This window comes from Varanus komodoensis, unplaced genomic scaffold, assembly GCF_004798865.1.
Source record: "Varanus komodoensis strain SLA01 unplaced genomic scaffold, ASM479886v1 scaffold15, whole genome shotgun sequence".
Classification (NCBI taxonomy): domain Eukaryota; kingdom Metazoa; phylum Chordata; class Lepidosauria; order Squamata; family Varanidae; genus Varanus; species Varanus komodoensis.
This window is the reverse complement of record NW_025335440.1, coordinates 563,130-585,344: the sequence shown is the minus strand read 5'-3', so window position 1 is coordinate 585,344 and position 22,215 is coordinate 563,130. Positions and strand designations below refer to the sequence as shown.

At 42.7% G+C, this 22,215-nt stretch overlaps 1 protein-coding gene across 4 annotated transcripts in view; it reads left to right on the top strand.

Moving 5' to 3' along the window:
* Positions 1 to 22,044, top strand: part of KHDRBS1 (KH RNA binding domain containing, signal transduction associated 1) — a 28,640-nt gene extending 6,596 nt beyond the window's left edge. The window contains exons 2-12 of one of the 4 annotated variants that reach the window (XR_006414194.1): positions 3,966 to 4,090; positions 7,085 to 7,201; positions 8,151 to 8,297; positions 10,766 to 10,899; positions 11,217 to 11,246; positions 12,274 to 12,487; positions 13,419 to 13,486; positions 14,016 to 14,074; positions 15,786 to 15,977; positions 18,778 to 18,829; positions 21,894 to 22,044. Coding sequence is in view for 2 of the 4 variants with exons in the window: in XM_044424815.1 (XP_044280750.1) it covers positions 3,966 to 4,090; positions 7,085 to 7,201; positions 8,151 to 8,297; positions 10,766 to 10,899; positions 11,217 to 11,246; positions 12,274 to 12,487; positions 13,419 to 13,486; positions 14,016 to 14,074; positions 15,786 to 15,883 (992 nt within the window). In the remaining 2 variants the exon portion in view is untranslated. The other 3 variants (XR_006414195.1, XM_044424815.1, XM_044424817.1) reach the window with 3 other exon arrangements.
* The last annotated feature ends 171 nt before the right edge of the window (positions 22,045 to 22,215 follow it).

The following is a 22,215-nucleotide window of genomic DNA, read 5'->3' as shown; positions in this document are numbered from 1 at the left end:
CTCCTTATTCTATTGGTTTCTTCTATTTCTTTGCACTGTTCATTTAAGAAGGCATTCTTATCTCTAGCTTTTCTCTGGAATTCTGCATTCTTTCTCCCTTGCCTTTCGCTTCCCTTCTTTCCTCCGCTGTTTCTAAAGCTTCCTCAGACAGCCATTTTGCTTTCTTGCATTTCTTTTTCTTTGGGATGGTTTTAGTTGCTACCTCTTGTACAATGTTGTGAACCTCTGTCCATAGTTCTTCAGGCACTCTGTCTATCAGATCTAATTCCTTAAATCTGTTTGTCATCTCTACTGTATATTCATATATGGCTGGTGCCGGAGGTTAGACTAGATGGCCCAGGAGGCCTCTTCTGACTCGCTCTGTTTCTGTGTTTCATCAGGGATATGATTTAGGTCATACCTGAGTGGCCTAGTGCTTTTCCCTACTTTCTTCAATTTAAGCCTAAACTTTGCAACCAGAAGCTCATGATCTGAGCCACAGTCAGCTCCTGGTCTAGTTTTTACTGACTGTATAGAGCTTCTCCATCTTTGGCTGCAGAGCACATAGTCAATCTGATTTCTGTGTTGACCATCTGGTGATGTCCATGTGTCGAGTCATCTCTTGGCTTGTTGGAAGAGAGTGTTTGCTGTGATCATCGTATTCTCTTGACAAAATTCTTCTAGCCTGTGCCCTGCTTCATTTTGTACTCCAAGGCCAAACTTGCCTCTTATTCTGGTTATCTTTTGACTTCCTGCTTTAGCATTCCAATCCCCCATGATGATAAAGACATCATTTTTTGGTGTTAATTCGAGAAGGTGTTGTAGGCCTTCATAGAACTGGTCAACTTCAGCACCAGTGGTTGGGGCATAGACTTGGGACTACTGTGATGTTGAATGGTTTGTCTTGTATTCAAACTGAGATCATTCTGTCATTTTGGAGATTGTATCCCAGTACTGCTTTTTCTACTCTTTTATTGACTATGAAGGCTACCCCATTTCTTTTGTGGGATTCTTGCCCACAGTAGTATACCTGATTGTCATCTGAATTACATTCACCCATTCCTGTCCATTTTAGTTCACTGATTCCTCAGATGTCGATGTTCAGTCTTGTCATCTCTTGTTTGACCACGTCCAGCTTGCCTTGATTCATGGATCTTACATTCCAGGTTCCTATGGAGTATAGATCTTTGCAGCATCGGACTCTCCTTTCACCACCAGATACATCAGCAACTGAGTGTCCTTTTGTCTTTGACCCAGTTGCTCCATTCTTTCTGGCGCTACTAGTATTAGCCCTCTGCTCTTCCCCAGTAGCATATTGGACACCTTCCAACCTGAGGGGCTCATCTTCCGGCGTCATATCTTTTTGCCTTTTGGTCCATGGATCACTGTCCATGGGGATTTCATGGCAAGGGTACTAGAGTGGGTTGCCTTTTCCTCCTCCACTGGATCACTTGTCAGAACTCTCTGCTATGACCTGTCCGTCTTGGGTGGCCCTGCATGGCATGGCTCATAGCTTCATTGAGCTACGCAAGCCCCCTCGCCATGACAAGGCAGTGATCCATGAAGGGGAGTTAACCATTACTTGCTACTAATTCAGACCAGCTTCCACATAGGAAAAGGTTTGTGAAATATATATAGAATGTGTCACACATGTTTGTCTAGCTGAGTTCATACTGAATGGTTGGGGATTCCTTAATACTTCCAGTGCCCTCAAACCTATACTCAGAGGAGTTGATGTATGTGTGAATGTGAAAGAGATATTCGATGTCAAGATATGAACAAATTCTATATTTAATTGTGCTCTAAGTTGGTTTTGATTTAGTTGGAGGCGAGGTGCACCTTTGCATTGGTCCCGGTACGTTTACTGTTAGGCCTGCCGTGGTTTGTTCTGTACTTACTGAGGAAACTCTCAACATCTTCCGTGACTTTGGTGTTCTGCTTCTTCATCTTCAGAACACAGGACCTTCCCTAGTCCTTTCTTGAAATGAAGTACTACAATCCTTACGTTTCAGCCAGTCTTGTATAGAGAAGACCTTGGAGCTTCAGAAATAGCCCAATTTTATCAGTTGTGAATCACAAGCTTGTTAATGTATACAGCTTCAAATAGTTGATGTCATAACTACCGTGTTCCCCCCAAAAATAAGACCGGGTCTTATATTAATTTTTGCTCCAAAAGGGCTTATTTTCAGGTGATGTCTTATTTTTCCTATGAAAGCTGTAAGATTCTTGCCCTGAGAGTCCTCCATGATTCCTTTCTTGTACTCGACAGAATAGCTCTTTCTTTTTGCACCAATCTTGCATTTTGCATCCATGCATTAAGTACGTCCGTCGCAATACACAAAGTATTGATGTTATTTGTGCATTGTGTCTGTACTCAAGGGTGTTCAAGGATAGGCTGGACACGCACATGGCAGGCATGTCGTGAGCGGAGCCGGCTGGAGCCAGGGGTCAGCCTAGATGGCCCTGGGAGGACCCTTCTAGCTCGCTCTGTTTCTATGTTTCTGTGTTACTCTGATTGGTCATTTGGCAATAAGTCTCGCGTTTATCTGTTTACATTGGCATTTACCTCTTGTTCAAAGGGGCCTGCTTCAGTATTTACAAGTACCTAATTGTAATGCATATTATCATTTGAGGACTGCAGGTGGCACAGTGGTTTAAACCGCTGTGGTGCTGGGCTGGTTGATCGAAAGGTCGCCAGTTCGAAACTGCACAACGGGGTGAGTTCCCATTGCTCCGTCCCAGCTCCTGCCAACCTTGCAGTTCGAAAGCATGCAAGTGCAAGTAGATAAAAAGGTGCCACTTTGGTGGGCAGGTAACAGCGTTCCGTGCACCTTGGTGTTTAGTCATGCCGGCCACATGACCATGGAGACCGTCTGCGGTCAAACGCTGGCTCCCTCAGCTCGGAAATGGAGATGAGATGCTCCCTAGAGTCAGGCATGACTGGACTTAATGTCAAAGGGAAACCTTTACCTTTATTATCATTTATTTTAAGTATTAATGTCAATAATATTATTTATTTATATTTAATTATACATTAACATTATTTTATAATTCAGTACGTCTATTGTGTGTTGCAACGGACGTACTACTATGTTTCCCTGTCCGTCTGGCTGACGATCTTAACTGGGGCTTATTTTTGGGGTAGGGCTTACATTACAAGCATCCTGAAAAATCATGCTAGGACTTTTTTTCCGGTTAGGTCTTATTTTTGGGGAAACACAGTATAGCTGGATTTAGCCTATTTTGGAAATTGCTTCATAAAAAGGAAGCAACATTTTCTTCAAGTATTAATTACAGGAGATGGGGGGATTCAGTTTGTGGGGTTTGGTGGTTTGATCTCTTTGGATTTTTTAGAAATGTTTGGGCTTCAGTCACAATTATGACAAAGTATAATAAATACAAATATGATCATCTTGATTTGCAAATTACAACATTGAATAAATATTAAATTTAGAAATGATGATGGTTCAAATGTTGATTAAACTTTCAAGATAAATACTTCACTGGTTCCAAAATAGCTGTTGGATTAATGAAATGAAAAAAGTGCCTTCAAGCAGATTGGTAAATAGTGTGGGGTGGTAGGTAAGAAATAGACTTGTTTATTTCATTTAGGCAAAAAAATAGACAATATAAGTCACATGTTGACTAATGGCTTTGGGGTTCTTTTTTTAAGAGGAGCTATTTGCCAGGTTGCTCTACCAAGTGATGGGTTGGAGCAAAGGTTTGCAATCTGGTGCCCTCCACATAAACCTTGATCATTGGCCTTGCTGACCGGGGCTTATGGGAGTTTAGTCCATAGATTCCCTTGCTTACCCTGATTTAGGAGCTCATTTTGCCAGAATATGGCATAATGAGACAAGGCATAAGGGAGAATGGGTCCAGAGCAGCTGTTGCTTGACATCACTTGCGCAAATGTCAGAGCTATCTTGCTGCCTTCAAGCCAAATTTAGTGGTGCTTCATCTGAAGTATGCTTTGTTGTCTTTAGAAATTGACAAAGTTCAGAAGGGTGAATCCAAGAAGGATGAAGAAGAAACCTATCTGGATTTGTTTTCCCATAAGAACATGAAGCTGAAAGAACGAGTTCTGATCCCAGTCAAGCAGTATCCCAAGGTAAAGCGTGGCAAATACCTAAAGCCTTCTGTGAAGGAATGTTTATGTAAAGTTCTGCACACAACAGCTTTCACTTGGCTTATGGTAACACATTCAATACTGTTGTAAAATATTACCAAAATATTTATGCTGTATCCCCTCTTGGCATTTTTACATGCTCAATCATAAGCTTGGGACACCCATTGTGAGCTTAAGGGCTGTTTTGGCATATGCAGCTTTTCTTTAGTTCTTCCTGCCTCCTACAATTATTTTTATGTATGAGGCTCCATCAGTGTGCATGGTGCTTTACAATAGGACAGATTCCTGCTGGAGGAACATACGGTTTCAAATTTGTTACAGGGGAAAGGGTAGGTAGCCATAAAGAAGAAAAGGAGCAGTTCTTTCAGTTGTGCAGGCTACAGCTGTTTATGCAGACCAGGTAGCAGTGAGAAGGGCTTCAGAGAAAAGGTGAGTTCTGAGGAGAATTGTGAGGGAAGAGCAAGGTGGCATCATGCAGGTGATTTGGAAGGCAGTTTTGGGTACATGGGGCAATGAGAGAAAAAAGGAAGGGTGTATTGAGAGCAGAGCAGCAGAGTGTGTTGGCACATGAGGAAGAAAGCTCATGGGCAGTCCAAGAAGTAGGGGATGGAGAAGTAAGCTATAGCCAAGCTTGTTCAGAATTAGCAATATCCATGCTTGTTGAAGGTTCCAATTTTTCAGCTCACCTCATCCTTTCTCCCAAACATGAGTTTATTTTGCATTGCCCCCCCCCCTCCCGCTTTTTGGTTTTGTTTTATTTCTTCCCTAAACAGGAAAAGTATGTACTTTTATACCCATGTGCCCCAAATATACAGTTTTCCCCATATGCTAAAGCATGAAAATACAGGTTTGGGGGGTGCATTTGCAAAACTGCACTTTCAAATGCAAGAGTTATACTCCTGCTCATTCATGTTTGCAGATGGGACATGTTTGCTTGATTAATGAACAAGAATGACATTCTTGTAAATCCCCGATAAGAGGGAAAGATAAGCTGGGACAATGTTGCAGATGGTTTTGAAGGTAAGGATGAGAAGCTTGTGCTGAATCCAGGAGTGTAGGGATTTAAAGGGTGTTGCATATTAGCAAGGAGAAGGATTTTGATAAGAGTGCCGGTAGGGAGAAAGGGACCAGGGTGAGGCAACAGACCAAAAAAGGTAGTGTAATTGTGGGATGACGTGGCCTAGAATACTCCCTGATAGGTCAGAGAAAGAGACTATTTTGCTGTGTTGTATAGGGAGAAGTAAGACATCTTCATGGCAGAGTGGCTGTGAGGAACAAACGAGAAGAGTCAGACAAAGACGAGGGTTAGTACCTTTTCAGCAGGGTAAGAACATAAGAGCTGTGCCAGATCAGTCCTATCTAATCCAGTATTCTGTTTGGATGGAGGCCAAGCTGATGCCTACGGGAAGCCCACATTAAAGGCATGAATGCAGTAGCAGTTTTCCACTGATGTTTCCCAGCCCATTGGTATTAAAAGGTCTTGCTGCAATCAGATGAATGATGCAATGTCAATAAAAGAGTGCAGAGCTTGGAAAAAGGAGAGAAGTTTGGTGTAAGCAGGCTGAGCTTGAGATGATGAAACTTCAAGTAGTGTTTGAAACCGTAAGTGATGAGTAGGCTGAGTGGGAGGTCTGTGTACTGAAAGCCATGGGAGTTTAAGATCATCTACGGATGGGGTATATAATGAGATGAGCCGCATGCTAAGAATAGAGCCCTGTGGGGCACAAACGTAGAGAGGGAAAGAGGAAAGTTTTCCCCGATGAAGATACAGAAGAAACCATTTTCTGGGTAGAAAGAAACCCATCCAAACAGAGATAGCATGGAGGGAATCAAATGGGGGAATGATTTTTACTCTGTTAGAAGCGGGAGAGGACAGTTAGAGGACAGTTAGCTTACGTTAGAGCAGAAGGAAAACGACAGTGGTTAGAGAGGGACAGTGGCTCAAGGGACTCCTTGAGATTAGTGGGGAGAGTAGCATGTTTGAAAACAGCAGGAAGAAGCAAGGGCTGGCAGGTGGACAGAAGCAGTGGCAACCAGAAGTTGGAGGTTCCATGTGGATACTTAGATGAGGACAGCCTGATTGCTCATCAGGAAAGAGAAAAGGGTGAAAAGGACAATGTGGAGGACGGGGAGAGAGAGCTCAAAGGGCTGTCCCAGAAATGAAAGCACAAAGAGGCTAGGGAGAAATGGAACTGACGATTTGGAAAGGAGGCGGCCAATGCCAGCACTGTAGTCATCAGGACATGAAGTATGGGCGAAGGTGGGGTATCCAATGGCAAGGATAATATGATGGCAGTACTGAGTGAGGGAAAGCTGTTTTTGGCTGGATGGATTGAGAGACATAGAGATCATGGAGTGTGGCTGCTTTCTGAATAAGGGAGCCACAAACCCAGAGGGATGTCAAGCAACGGGGGGGGATAATATTTGTGGAGAGAGAGGCACCATGATGTTAGAAAAAGGTATTGGAAAGCTAAGGAAAAGCCAGGGTAGACTTCTGAAAAGCAACATGGTCAGGCAAAGAGGCAGGTGGCAAACTGTACAGCTAATCAGGAAAAGTAGCTTGCTCACAAATAGGTTTTGTGCAGGGCATTTCCCACATCAACTGTGTTGAAATGGATTCTGAACTTGTTCCCTTCCCTCTGGTCTTAACTGGTTGGCTGGGAAGTTGAAGAGGCATAGGTGGAAGGGGTTGGCAGCAAAGCAGGTAATTGCTTGGAGGGAAAGAGGTCACTGTTCTTCAGTGAACTATTGGTTCAGGACTGAGATTAGATGGCTTTTTAGTGTAATAATGAAGCAGTGGGTTGGCGTTCTCAAACTCTTTGTCTGCTAATGTGTCTATACAAAACTTTGGAATTTTGAGTCCTGTTTTTTTCCTGGAAATCTGAAGTGAGCATTATTCAAAATGTAAATATTGTTACAATTGCTGTCCTCTGTCATCTCAGCTAAATGAAGAAAAACCTGTTTCTTCTCTCTCAGTTTAACTTTGTTGGGAAGATATTGGGACCCCAAGGCAACACTATCAAGCGACTGCAGGAAGAAACTGGAGCAAAGATCTCTGTTCTGGGAAAGGGGTCAATGAGAGACAAGGCAAAGGTGAGGACATTGCACTGAATTATGACTATCTTCTTATACTGCAGGACTTGACTGGAATTTGAACATACACATTACCATGTGGAGTATTGGGTTGGCCATCACAACCTTTTTTGACAGTTCAATACATTAAAGAACTGTTCAGTACTACTGTAGTTTCTAAAATGTGTTGTATTTATCCTTGGAGGAAACGGCTAGCTAGATGTGCAGGCTTAACTGTAAATTCCTCAGGAGCATGTAGTTAGTGGTGGCCCTTTACCTATGTATGAGCAGGAGTTGATAAACAGAAATTAATTCTGTTTTCTGATACATCCCAGTGTATCTAGTTGATGTGTTTGGGAGGACTTCAGAGAATTGATATTCCTGCTTTCTGCATCTCCATGTAAGTTGTTTTAAAAAAAGATGTTCTGACTGGAAACTTGGTTTTCTACCATAGCTTTTATTGGAATTATAAAGGCCAGTATTGAGCCTCTAGATCAGCCCTGCCCAAACTGATACGCCCCCCCCCCCCCCGGTATTTTAGATGTCAAATTCAACTTCTGTCAGCTCTAGGCAGCATGACAAATGGTCAGGAACTGTTGTCCAAGGTATTTGGAGGACACAGGCTGGGGAAGACTGCTTTTGGGAGTGCCATTTCCCCCCTTCTAGCTTTAGGACATGGGTAGTTTGAACTGATGTTCCATAGATGTGTTCACCCAGGACTGATCAGGTTGTGTTCTGTATAAAGGACTTGTACTGCACACAGTATTAATGACCAGACTTTCATTTGTAAGTTAAGTAATGACATGAAATTATCCTAATCCTGGTTGATGGGTCAAAATTCTGAAAGGCTCTTGTCCATTTTCACACCTGGCAAAGAAACACACACGTGACCTTTGAGCAGCAAAAAACAATCATGTGCGCGTCTGCATGGGTTCTCTTCTGTGTTGAAACCTCTGACTGTCTTTTTCAGGAGGAGGAACTTCGTAAGGGTGGTGATCCAAAGTATGCCCACTTAAATATGGACCTGCATGTCTTCATTGAAGTTTTTGGACCACCCTGCGAGGCTTATGCTCTTATGGCCCATGCCATGGAAGAAGTCAAGAAGTTCCTTGTTCCAGTATGCAACCATCTTTTCCAAATACTAAGCATATAGACATGTTTGATCTAGACAGTGTTTTGCAAAGCAGAGCAGACTGGGGCAAGCTGTCTTCCACGAAGTAAGCTTGGTCATAGAGAAGTAGGAGATATTTGTGAGATCATCATTTTAGAAACAGAGCAACAGAGCAAGTTGGAAGGGGCCTTCTGGGCCATCAAGTCTGATCCCTGGCTCCAGCCGGCTCTGCTCATGACATGCCCACCATTTTAATCATAAAGTGCTGCTAAGGAGGAGTTGACAGGATTATAATTAGCTTGTAGAGTTTCACTGAAAAAGTAGAAAAACCGTAGATGCCACTAAGATACTGGACCAGCTGCAGTTGTTGGTCTCAAGATTTGGTCAGGTTAGCTACTTAAACTGCTGCTGATAGATGCATCAAGGGTTACAGTTTAGAAAGCACTACTGAATAAATACTGTATTTTTATTTATTGTATTTATATCCTGCCTTTTCTCCTTCCAGGGAACTCAAGGCAGCTTGTATAATTCTCCTCCTCCTCTTCTCAATCTTATCCTCATAAGAACAACCCTGGTTAGCCCCAAAACTTAAAGCCAACTTGGCTACACAGTTTGGGCATTCTTTCTAGATCTGGAAAGCCTTGTGCTGTTTTGGAAGAACTTCTGAATAGGAGATATGCTTTAGCTGCTATCCTAATCTTGCTTAGGTTCTGGTTGGGTCCTCTAGGTACTCATTCCTACCATGTAGTTAAGGCAAGAATGAGAATCTGAGGGAAGGTTCATAACATTTAATTTAAAACCATAAGGGTCAAATTAAATAAGTTACAAATGATTCCACAAGCATTTGTAAGATACATTGGATTTTAGGTTACTTGGTTCAGGAGTGGGCAATTTGTGTTGCCACTGCCCCCACCTCCAGTTGGGCTGCAGCTCATATTAACCCTACCCATCACAGTCAACAGTGAAGAATAAAGAGATTGCAGTCCAACCCGTACATTGCCTACCTTGATTAAACTAAGCAAAGAGAATATTACTAACAAGTACACAATGTTTTTCAGAAAATAAGGGGGAAAGCTTAAAAGAAAATTAAACTTCTCAAATCTGTTTCCACTAGATTTGATATGCACCTTTATTTACACAGTGCAAATGCTCTGGGCTTTGGGGCAAACATCCTCAGAAGACTAGTTATCAGGACCTGAGTTCTCTTCATTAAACTTGCCAGAGCTTTTGGGGGGCAGAGGAGGGGAGTGACACTTAGAGTATCTAGAGTTCTGATATCTTCCAGATGAGTTTCCTGTGTACTCTGGCCTGCACCAAATATTGCAGCATTGCCCTCTTGGCCCATCTTGCATTTGTTGCATCTGCTACCAGTGCTCTCTTGCTGCCTGGTGTTGAAATTCCTGCCCTGAAAGCTCCAGGTCAACCAGAGAAAGGATTTTATCTGACACAGAGAAGTCAGTCTAGCTGGATTTTTCTACCTCAGGTGTAGTATCTCTCTTGTACAGCCAAAAAAAATGTTCCAAAATGGCTGGTGATCATTATTTCCCAGTAGAGGAAATCAATTCCAGCAGTGGAAAGTGTGTGTATGTGTAGGGTGTGCAAAATAGCAGGCAGTTGTCTTAGTTACCTTAGGCTGACTGACTGTCCATGCTGATGCTCCTGGAAGAGACTTGGGGATGGATAGAACTTAAACAAAGCAGAAGTTCAGTGTTTGCTCCATTATGGATAATAAGATATTACTGCAGTTGCTGCTTACATAGAAAACATACAGATAACAAAGATCACTCAACCCTCCACATAAGGAGTAGAAAGGCCTTGGGAGCGGAAGACAGCACAGATCCTATAATATTTCTGAACTTTTGTGGTCTTCCTTGTGCCTTGTTTTAAAAAGCAAACATTTAAGTTTGTGCAGCTGTTCTCACAAATACAGTCCGTTGACTTGAGTCCCTTGTATGCAAGCCATTTGCTCCTATTTACTCTGCTGTTCCAACATTCTTGAGGAGTCCCCTCAGACCAGCTGGCATTAGTAACCAGATTCCCTACAGGGTAGTGGAGAGTAGTGAAATACTTTCTCCTCTGCTACTAATACCTCTGCGGATTGCCTGAAATTGCAGCCCCTGGGAATAGCAAAGCACATGCAACAGAAACAGACATGAGAAGAGCAACTTAGATTTATGGGTGGGCATTTGCTCTTTGGGATGGAACCATCCCTTCCCTGAGTAGGAATGGCAGGTTTATATTCTCAAGGGTGCTAATGCTTTCAAGCACTTGACTGGCAGCAAACCCAGCTGCTCTGAAGGGTGCAGATAAATGTTTTGTGACAGCTGCTATGAGTTAGTCAGCTCACCTGTTTCCCAAGCAGAGCACTGAGTAGTGGCTGCAGTTAACTGGACAAAACATGGGTTCCAAAAGAACAGCAGCAGCAGTGAGCTTTCTGCATGACTTGGAAATGAATTCCCTTTGTTTTTGGTTAGGATATGATGGACGACATCTGCCAGGAACAGTTTTTGGAGCTCTCCTATCTCAATGGAGTGCCAGAACCTACACGTGGTCGTGGAATTCCTGTGCGAGGAAGGGGAGCTGTACCTCCACCTCCACCTGTTCCTAGGTAACAAATAACAACAACAACATTATATTGCATTAGTATATTGCACATCACTGTAGCTCTCTGGGCAGTTCACAACATTTCAGCCACTGATCAGATTTCAGCCAGGCCTGACCCTGCTTAGCTTCCAAGATTAGGCAGGATCAGGCACCGCAGGCTATACAGAAGCCTGTATACCTAGAAATGGAAATCTTGCTACAGATGAGCTCTTGCTGATTGTTTTATTCACATACTTAAGCACTAAGGTTGTGCTTCTGATAGTTCAGGAAGGTGAGCAATCAATATGGACTTAATGGATATTTCAATTCTTTTTTTTTTAGTGTGTGGAGTGGGGCAGCCTTGATGACAAGGTGAGAGGCAATAGAAAAAGGCACAACCATGCTTCTAGGTGGTGGGTTTTGAGCTTTGGTTTCCTCCTGCAGCTATATCTTGTTCAGTATGCTACTGAAACACAAATAAGGGGGGAGAGGGATGAGGATTGCCTTGCAGGGTGCTCATAACTTTGTTTCATCAGACAATTTTTACAAATAATTCATAGACTCATTGCCGGTTTGTAATTGGCCCTATCAAGAAAAAATAAAATGAATTTGAAAAATGAAACTTTTGAATTTCATTTTTCAATTTGGAAGGCTTCTGGCCCTCATGGTTTCATCCAGAAACTTAAATACTAGCTATATGCTTTCAGTATGCACAGGGTGGATGTGGTTGAGCATGGCTTCCAGTTGTTGGGGATTAGTTTAAGTGCCCTGCACAACTGCCTTCTACTGTTCCATGGTTTCTTTCCCTCAGCATTTCTGGGACTAGATGTTATACAACATAAAAGTTCTAATGTGCTTACTATTTGTGTGCATCTGTCTCTTTTTCATGCCTTTGCTGTCTGTATTTCCCCTTTGGCAAGTTTGGGCCAAAACTTTAAAAGAATCCAAATAATTTAGAAAACCCAAGTCAGGCTCCATTGTTCATAGCACATCCATACACATTTGGATGGTAGAATCTGGGCTGTGTATTTTGGCCCTGATTTGTGCCCTCCTCCCTCCCCTCAGTACTTCGTAATATGAAAAACTGCAATGGCTTGTTCAGGGGTTGAGAAGTCTAGGGTGTGGTGGAGGTTCTGGTTTGGCTTGTCTTTGAAGTGATTCTGGTAGGTACTCCATCTTTGCTGCTTGTTCAGGTCAGGTTTGATATTTAAGCGTTTCTGGCTGTGCTTCAGCACATCATAGGGCATGTTTTATCAGAGTTAATTTCATCACTGACCTCCGCTACACCGTTGCAAGCTTAGCTTCTCTATAGGCAACCTCTCTCTCTTCAGACTTGGTGTGTTCTAAGCCTCCATGTGTGCAGGCAGCCTGTGCCTGATACTTCTCCCTTCCTTTATAGGGGGCGTGGCGTGGGACCTCCTCCACCTCCTCCACGGGGAGCCCTTGTACGAGGGGCCCCTGTGAGAGGTGCCATTGCAAGAGGAGCAGCTGTTGCCCGGGGTGTTCCCCCTCTTCCAGCAGTGAGAGGTGCTCCTGCCCCAAGAGCTCGCGCAGCAGGCATTCAGAGAATACCTCTTCCTCCTCCTCCTGCCCCAGAGACATACGAAGATTATGTAAGAAACTTTCATCTTTGCCACTCCTAAGTGCCTGAGGCGGATGTCTTGTCTATAACCTGCCAGCCTCATGTATCTAAACAAAGGACCAGGCGAGATATAAATGAAGTGTCCAAAGAATATGAATGGGTGGCATTTGATTGAGGGGGAAACTTGAGTTTGACATACACTTCTTTTGGCGAGGGCACATGCAGCAAATTCTGGTAATGTTGGTCTGCATTGTCATGAGTGTACCTACAGCAGAGCTCCAATTAATCCTGATCTTCTGAACGTTTATGGTGAACACATTTTTTTTTAAAATCAAGTGCAGCGTCTTTGTTCTCCTGCACCAATAGGTACATTTCTCTTTTTTCACCTTTTCTGCGGAGTGTACGTGTATGATGCACTGCTTTCTTTGCATGCACACATGTATATGGCCTGATACACAACAGCCTCCTACGGTGCTCCTTGGCTCTTCTTTCTCTTCCCTCATCTCACCATTATGAAAGACCTCCAGAGTTTGCTAGCTAGGAAACTGGTTTCCCCTAAGACTACCTAGGCCCTGTTTCTGTATCTTGTTTGTTTCCCCAGAGTAAACCAGTTTCCTGCAATGACAAACTGATTTTGGCAACCTTGAAAGTATCCAGAATAGTGTGTGAGATAAGGGAAGGAAGAAATGGAGTGCATGAGCACAAGCCTAGTTCTCAGTGTAATAAACTATTGTCTCATTTACTGGAGTATGCCTTTTTGATGTGTGAAACATTCCCAAGGGTATCTCTTGGGTGGCCACCTAAAGCGTGAATTAAGGGCGTGTTGTGGTTTTCCAGTGTGTGCTGACTCTCATGACATGGACTTGTCTTGTGTAGAAAAACTTCTTTGTTCTCTCAGATTCTACCTTGCTGTTTTCCCTTTATGGTTGCTGACTTCCTCCCTAACTTTGTGTTCTTTTTAGGGCTATGATGATGCTTATGCAGATCAAAGTTACGAAGGATACGAAGGCTACTACAGCCAGGGTCAACAGTAAGTGCTGCATTTGGTCTCTGGCTCCCATTTGTTTGCTTCATTCCTAGCTGCTTACTGTCTCGGCCAGAAGAAACACTGGGCATCTTGGGACAGGGTGGGCCACTTCCCACTGCACAAAAAAGAGCAGCTATATGCAGCCGTCCTTGGGCCCAGCTTTAGCCACTACTTCTGGTTAAGGCTCAGCAGATGTCCCTGTTTCTCAGGGACAAGCAGGGGGCTCCCACTTGCCCACCGAGCCTTTGTCTTCCCCCCCTGTTGTCATTGGCACTGTCTCTTTGCTGGTTGTGGTGGCCACTGCCAGGAGGACTCGTGCCTCGTGCTGCTTATAACAATGCACCTGGACAATCATGGGCGCAAGTGCCATGTGCTGAATTAAGGGAATCTCCAGCCATGGTAAGAAGCAGATGCACGCGGTAGCGCTTTAGCACATGAGAGGTTGAATTGGGCCATTCTGAATAATGATGTAATGCTCAGAAAAGGCGATCACCACCTCAGGGAATAATCGTGCCCCATCTGGCTCTTGCAGGGAAACAGAATATTATGATTACGGACATGGTGAGGCTCAAGAATCTTACGAGGCATATGGTACGTCTGCATGTTCCATCACTATAGCAGAGGCAGAGCGATAGTTCACTTGAAAACTGCTTGGCCCTGCACCTGAAGTATTTCTCTCTGGTTATTTTCTGTCTTAGATGCAAGCATTTTCAGAAGAGAGCTTGGGGTAGAATTTGCCTTTTGGATAATTTACACATCTACTTGAATAGTGATCTTTTCATTAGCTAATAATCTCAGGTGCATTAAGAAGTCACTTCAAGACTGTAAACTTAGGAGGGAGTTTTTCATGTCATTCTGCTCTACTGAAGCAGATCTGCTATGTATCGTTATGGTAGGCAATGTTTGCACAATTCTGCTTTCTGTAGGAAAGGGCAAGTCACTGTGGGGAGAATTTTAAAAACTTGCAGTCTTCTCCTTTTCACTTCCACCTTAAAATATTCTAGCAGGTCCTCCTCATACACATTGCAGCCAATCTGAAAAACCTTAAGGCTGGAAATGCATGCATTTTTGTAAAGCATGTTTTTCTCAAGATGCTGAATCCTGTCCCCAGTACTTTGCACCACTCAAAACTGTAACTCACCAGCACAGAAGCATGTTTAGCTGCCCAGGTGTTCTGAATTAAGCTGAATATGCTAAAATCTCTGGCCCCACATAGGCAGACCCATGCCACCTTGAGATCCTGCGCTCCCCATCAAATTAAGGTATTGGTGACTATAAGAGGCGCTGGCTGTGCTTAACTTTTGACCTCCAGTCACTCTGATCCCTCCCTGCTTTGGCCAGCCACAAGCACAACTTCTGGGCCTCTAGCATGATTGTTTCTAGCTGTGTCACCAGCCTGAGGGATTAAACTCCTTCCTGGACACTGGGTGCAACATTGCTTCTGCTAAATAGTTCAGCCACAGCAGTTTGCTTCAGTGCCTCCTTTCATGCAGACAAAATGAGGGGACTGAATGGTATGGGCCACAACAGGGAAACAGGGCAGTCATTTGCATCTCCAGCTTTGCATATTCTCTTTTCTATCAATTGTTTCCTATAAGAAAGCATCCATGCTAAATGGAGAGCATGGTTCTTTTGAGCTTTTACTAGTCAAAAGAGGAGGGATTTCAACAGAACCATTTCTCATTCCTTGAAAGGAATTTCATGTTTTCCCAACTCCCTAAGTGCTCCTCTTTTCCTTATTATGGAAAGTATCATGCATTCTGGAGAAACAGTGTCCTCTTCCTGAGAACTGAAGAGGCTTTGGGCTCATCTTGGAGGGGCATGGCCTGCAGGGACACCCGTGTAGCCTCCTTGCTGAAGCTAAGCAAGTCTGGGCCTAGCAGGTAGCAAGCATGGGGCTCCACTGTGGCACTAACAAGTTCTGTGATGGAAGGAAAGCAGGAGATAAACTCTACTAATTGAAAAGTAGCTTTGGGGTAACAAAGTTTGGGGTGTGTTTGTTAAAGGAAATGGATAAAACTGCTGCTCAGCAAACTGGTCAATGCAGTGTGTAAATTCTGACCAGTCTGCATTGGGCTTTTGACAATTGTGCAGTCCCTCTGTGGCTTGCAAGGGCCACATCTGTGCACTGCCAGTGCCGCTGTGCCCCCCCCCCCATCACACCATTTGGTAGCCCACTGACATCCCTATATTTGGAGTCTTCTCCAAATGACTGGCTAACACAATTCAGGCAAACCAGATCTGTTGTTCTCTTTTTCTCTTGGCTCAGTGTAAGTGTACCAATGTGTTTTACTTTCTGTAGGTCAAGATGATTGGAATGGAACCAGGCCCTCCCTCAAGGCCCCTCCAGCTCGGCCTGTGAAGGGAGCATATAGAGAGCACCCATACGGACGCTATTAAAGTTTTCTGAGGGGGAAATATCACTTTTGAGCAAACAGTTGTTTCTGATTCTTGTATCTCCCAGGATTCCTGTTGCTTTACCCACAACAGACAAGTAATTGTCTCCCTGATTTTTCTCTGGCTCCCTTTTTCTCCCACCTCCATCCTCCCCACCACTGATCCTCATTCTGGCTTCTGTATGTAGTACTTTTAAAATAAGTTAGATTTAGAAAACTGAATTCAGTTTTTAAGTGTGTAGACTGCTTTTCTTTCTGTTTAGATATATATAAACACAACTGTACCTTTAAAAAGAAAACGTTGAGATAAAAATGTTAGTTTCCAAAGTGACATGCTTGCTTAACAGTTATGAGATTAAAGTTTGTTAATTTTTAAGTATTTTTTGTTTCTTAGGTGACCCATAAAAGTTGTAGTTGCAGAATCCCAAAGTAGGCTACATTTCAAAATTCAGGGTTGTTTTTTATGAATTAAAATCATAATGTAATGGTAGTGACTGCCGCAGTTTAAAAGTAAGCTCAAATGTCAAAACTTTGCCCTTAAAAGCAGATGGCTTGATTAATCTTAAGTTTAAATGTTAATAGAAAGGATCCTCTTTAACAAATTAAACAGTGGTGTTTTTCTTCAGTCAATTAATTAAAAAATTAGGTTTGTAACATTGACTCTTACCATGTGGGTTTTGAAATCTAGCCCCAGCGTGGAGATGCTAGTGGCGAAGGTTTTCCAGCAAAAGGTGTTCTTAGCTTAATTCTGCATGAAGAACTTTTAAGAGAAGTGGATATTGAGCTGCTCTGTAATTTTTTATATTGCTCTAACTGCCCAGTGTTTTGATATTAGGAAGTATTAAATGGATAGCTGTGCATTGTGTCTCTTTTTTTCTTAAAGGAAGAGCTGAACACTTGAGTGTTTGCAGTACATAATACAGCTCAGGCTTAAAATTGGCAAAACTGTCAAGCTTTTAGCCATTCCAATGACATGTTTGTATGTCTCAGCACTAGCATTATGTTAAAAAGGGACAATGCAGCTGAAAAACCAAGGAGAAAGCTTATTTTGTACATAAGATTTGTACGCTGTCCTCCCATTTGTTCTTGGAAGATTAAATGCTACTACATGTGTAAGCCTGCCTAAATAGGTAGCTAAAATTTGTCAAGATGTCTGCAGCAGTTTGTCAATAAAGTTCAGTCCTTTTTTAATCAAAGTAAATGTGATGAATTGTCATTTTTTAATTTTGGTCAAGCAGTAAAATAGATCTTCCTCTCTCAATAAATTTAAATTAATGCTAAAGTACATGGTCTGTTTGTTTTTTAAAAAAAAAGACAGTTAAACTCCAAAGACGTTTTTAAAATGGTGTGTTCCGAAACTTTAAAACTTTACCAAGCTGAGTAAGCTTAATTTAAAACAAAATGTTTTTCACCCCCTGGAAGTTGAGCTGTTGTGCCCTCAACTGGGCTTTGGGCGGCAGCCTCAGTGCTCTCTTTCACGTCCATCTGCCTGTGGGCACCTGCTGAGCACCAGCCCCTTTGGAGCACCTGTTCGTTTCCAGAGGGTACTGCAGCATCCTTTCACAAGCCCCGTTCACATTGGTGACGCTTGCACAAGGAATGCTCCCAGGGGACTGCAGAGCCTGAAACGATTGGCCCAGAAGTAATAGTTCATCAGCTTAGGATAATGTCTTCCTAAGAACTCCAGGGATCTTTACCAGTATTAAAGGAAACTCCTCCCCTGTGACATAGCCACAGATGCTCTTGTCCTCTGCCACCGCCCGCCTTTCAGGGTGGCCTTCCCTTTGGTTCCACAGTCGGAGTGGTGGCTTATGCAGGGTGCAGGCAGATGCTTGCAGCAGGCTGTTAGGAAAGGTGCATCGTCCCGCTTTGCAAACAGCCATCTTGTCTGCCCAGCCCCATCGTAGTGACTGGTTGCCTCAAAGGAGGAAGAGGACCAGGTTGCCTCTCTGAAGGAAGGCTTGAATCTGCGTGGGCAGTGCAACTGTTTGCAAGCTTGGCAAAAGGCAGAAAAGTGCTGTGTAGAGTTGGTGGCTTCCATATTTGCCTTTCTTGGCAAAATCATAAAATCAGTTATTCCCTGGGAAAGAACTGCTTGGGGGTGAAAAAAAGAGTCCACTGTTATTGTCAAATTGCTCATAGCAGTGCATGATTGAGGGAAACTTTTAAAAGCCAAAAAGAGCGAGCGAGAGAGAGAGAGAGTTGTATTTGTAGATTGTTATTTTAAAAAAATGTAAATAACTGAATTTTCCGCAACGGTTTGGAGTCAGCTTTCAGGGCTTAATGTCTTGCTTGATGAAAAGATCGCCCAAACCCCCCTTTTAAAGGAAAATTATCGCAGGAGAATTCAGGATGTCTTAAAGCTAACATGCACCGAAAAACTCAAAAGGTAACCTAAATGTCTGATTTTAATAGCACATTTCTTTTACATAAACTGTGACGGCAACTTGCATAAACTTTTTTTATTATTGAAGAAGTTCTTCAGATGTTAATTTTAATGCAAAATTATGTTAAAAAAGATGTTTTAAAAATAGTTACTTAAAATACATCCACTTGCTTCTGCATAAATTATTAATAATGTTTTAATACGTGTGCCCTTTTGTCAATGGACCGTAACCTTGGGCAAAAAAAGCAAAAAGAATCAAACCTTAAATATCAAAAATGGATGTAGCTAGTCCTCTGTGTTTGCCAACAAAATCTTTTCAGTTATTAAAGTAAAAACCGCAGCCCTTATTGACCCAATATTGCTGTTCACGATATTAAAATTTCTAGAACTTAGGTATTAAGTTGCATGTTTTCTTTTCCTGGAGTGTTTAAATTGCATGCTAGAGTCCTGCCAAATTTTGCTTCAAGTAATCTACAGTTCTGAGGATACTTACTCTTGTTCTCTGTTTACAGGCGGTGCTCTGCAGCTCGGGGTGGAAAATGGCTCTTGTTGAGCACAAGTTGGGTATGCTATTCAGCCATTTCTACTAGTCTGGGTCTGGAACCAAGGTCACTTGTGGCTCAAGTAGCCTGTGCTTGCATGGACGATCACTCCAGTTCCATAAACTCTGATTGGCACTTGATTTCTGACCTGTTCAGACAAGGGAGGATAGGAGAAGGATGAGCAAGGCTGTGTATTCCATGCTTTTAGGAAGGAAGGAAATCTAAGTTCAATTTCTGCATTAGAAAAAGCTGAATTCTGTGCATCTTCATCATTTTATGCTTTAAAGCCCCCCCCCACACACACATATTTCAGAAGCTGCATTCTATGCCCCATAATTTCCCATGCTGCCACCCAAAATTTTTTAAAAGAGAAAATTGCTATTTTGCCACCAAAATTAAGTGGCAAACCACTCTATCCCCCTAAAGAATGCTGTGAGGGCCAACACTGGCTAATGATCTACTTTTGCAAATAAGCTGAATACGTATGTTATTACAACAGTCACTGAAGAGCCATTGGGGATACCATTTCCTTTTCTTTAAAAAAAAAGAAAACCAGTGAAGGCAGCAGGGAACTGCATAGGCAGGGAACCTGTGTCCTTCCTGATGATAAACTATAATTTCTGGTGATAAACTAATTCCTTACCATTACCATGCCGGCTGGGATTGAAAAATGGAGTCCCAATATCCCATCCCCAGCACACCAGAAGCCGTATTTCAGCTACGCGGGGACACCAACAAAAGTCTTTCCTTCTGCCCAGCTGTTTTCTAAAATGGCTGGTTTTTCCCAAGATTTATCAGATTGTTAAATTTGAGGATTTTACTGCTAGCTGTTGGAAGGAATGTGCCAGAACACAGAATTGGAAACAGATTGCCAAGACACACAACTTTCAGCATGTCAGCTGGGATGCTGTCAGTTACAGATTGCCTACTACCAAATTTCTGTATCTTTCAGCTGATCAATTTGATTGATACATGGCTTGGCACCAGGCTACCTGGAGGAATACTGACTCCTGTGTGAACTTGCCTAGTTCTTAAGTTCTTCTGGAGAGGCCCTTCTTGCAAGGCCTCCACCTTCAGAAGCACATTTGGTGGCAACACACAAGAGGGCTTTCGCAGGGCCACCTCTGGCCTGTGGAACTCCCTGCCTAGTGAGCTAAGTTTGCTCCCTCCTTGCTAGCAGTCAGAGACTTATTCAAGCAGGCCTTTGGGGTGTTGGGGCAGAGGTGGTTTTTAAACTGTTCTTGTGTTTTGTGTTTAATGTATTTATTATTGTTTCCATTAAGCATTATTAGCAATTATAAGGCAGTTTGAGTGCCCTTTTTGGTAGTAGGGTACAAGTAAACGAATAAATAGGAAAGCATGAAATTGCAGAGAGCTCACATTCCCTATTTAATAGGAACACCTGAAAAGTCATTTTCTTAGTCACAGAGGCTTCCTCCCTGACCTGGACCTAACAGGGACCCTAAGTTGTTATAACAATGACTACCCCTAATGAAATAAAGGCTGCCCCATGGACGCTAGTATGTGGTTCCTTTGTTAACTTACTGGGTCAAGATCCAATTTGCCTGATCAAGCCATCTGTTTGCCTGGCTTGTTAAACATGGGTTGTTTATGAGCATGTAGGAATGAACTAATATGCTGGTTCCCACCTGCTTCTGCATCCAGGTAATAATTTCTATGTTGTTTCATGACATCCAAACCTAAAAATTCTGGATTGTTTAGAGGCTGGACAACCTAGAGTTAACACACAGCAAACCATAATTTAACTCTGGGTTTAACAGCCCTGTTCCCAGGTTTGTGCATCATGAAACAAACCAGAAATGGAGCATTCCTGGATTGTTAATTGTAACTGGAAGGGGCAAGTGGCCAGGCAGCAGATGCCCCCTCCCCCCAAGCTGTGAGATGCAAATTCGGCTAACAAATAATGGAAGGGCTCCCTGTAGCAGTTCCAGAATGATCCCATATCCCATTAGGGCTAGTTTGCGGCTTCCCTCAGAACCCACACCAAAATAGGCAATTGTGACAAGACTGCAAGCTTGGAAGGGACCAGCTGCAATGACTAAGTTAAGCAGTTTAAGCACAGGAACACAGTCCAACAGATTTCAGAACAACCTGCCACAAAGGCCTAATGAGCTCCTAATTAAACTCAGAATGCTGGCCCCAATCAGCTGGACCAAGGCTTATTTCACAAGAGAGAAAAAAGAAATGACTGTGTTCTGAAAGTTAACATGCCATTGGAATAAGCTGATTAAGCAGTTCCTGCATATCTAAAATGTACTCGTCTTGATAGGGTGACAAGGCTGTTTTTGCCATACAGATCGCTTCTGAAACTTGGGTGTTAAAATGTTCTATTTGTTCTGTTTCCAAGAGCCTGATCGAATTTTACAGGTTTATGGCAAGAAAGAAATATTGTGGAGAGCGCACTAAACTGAGTGGGAAAGAGTTGGCAATTTATTATCTGGGGAGAACTTAACACATGGATGGGGGGGTTCTTGTTTGCACAGTGCACCTCTATTCTGGGGTGTCTGTTCTTTGAGGATCTTTTTTTTTCTACTTTTTTATCGTCTCATGAATGTATTCTTGACTTCTAAAATAACTCGGCTTTTGCTGTTCTTTTGAAGCCATGGCCCTGAAAAATTGCATCCATACATGGAAGCAGCATCTGTAATTCAGAGTGTCCTTTGTACTGCAGAAGTACAAAGAACACCTTGAATTTAAACTGAAAATCAGTTACTTTTATAGCTTGTAGTGGGTTGAACAGACGTGTAGCTCCTTAGCATTGCCTGCTCTTTTCATCTGGGAGGGGACAACTAAAGTGACTTTAAGAACCATAAACATAAAGCCAGTGATTAGTGCCTGAAATTTGGGAGGTAGCCCCTCTTGGCCAGAAAACTTACTAGTGATTTGGACCAGGCACTGACTTGGCCTAACCTACCTCACAGGATTATTGTGAGGATAAAATGCAGAGGATTAGGTAAGCTACCTTCCATTCCTTGCTGGTAAAAAGGATGTAAATATCGTTAATAATTAAATATTGATATGTGACTTTTGCAGTATAATTGCTTTCTCTTTTTTTTCTCCAATAGGTAGTCCTCAAATCCAAGAAGATGGCTCAGAGGCAACTTTATATGGGACATAGTCTTATGATGAAGTGTCTTTGGAGAATTGCCAATCTCTGTAAATTACATTTGTGCTGGGTCTTCCAAGTTTTATTTTTAAAGCTAGATCTAGTTATGGGTCTGATGTCCATTTAATTCAACCTACTTGAACCCATTCTTGGATTAAGCCTAAAATTGGAAATGCTAACAAGCGAGTATCTAGACCACAGGATACAAGGTTTGCTTGCACAAGTTCACATAAAATACATTGCTGGCAAATGCACTCATGTATATGAGGTTGAAACATACC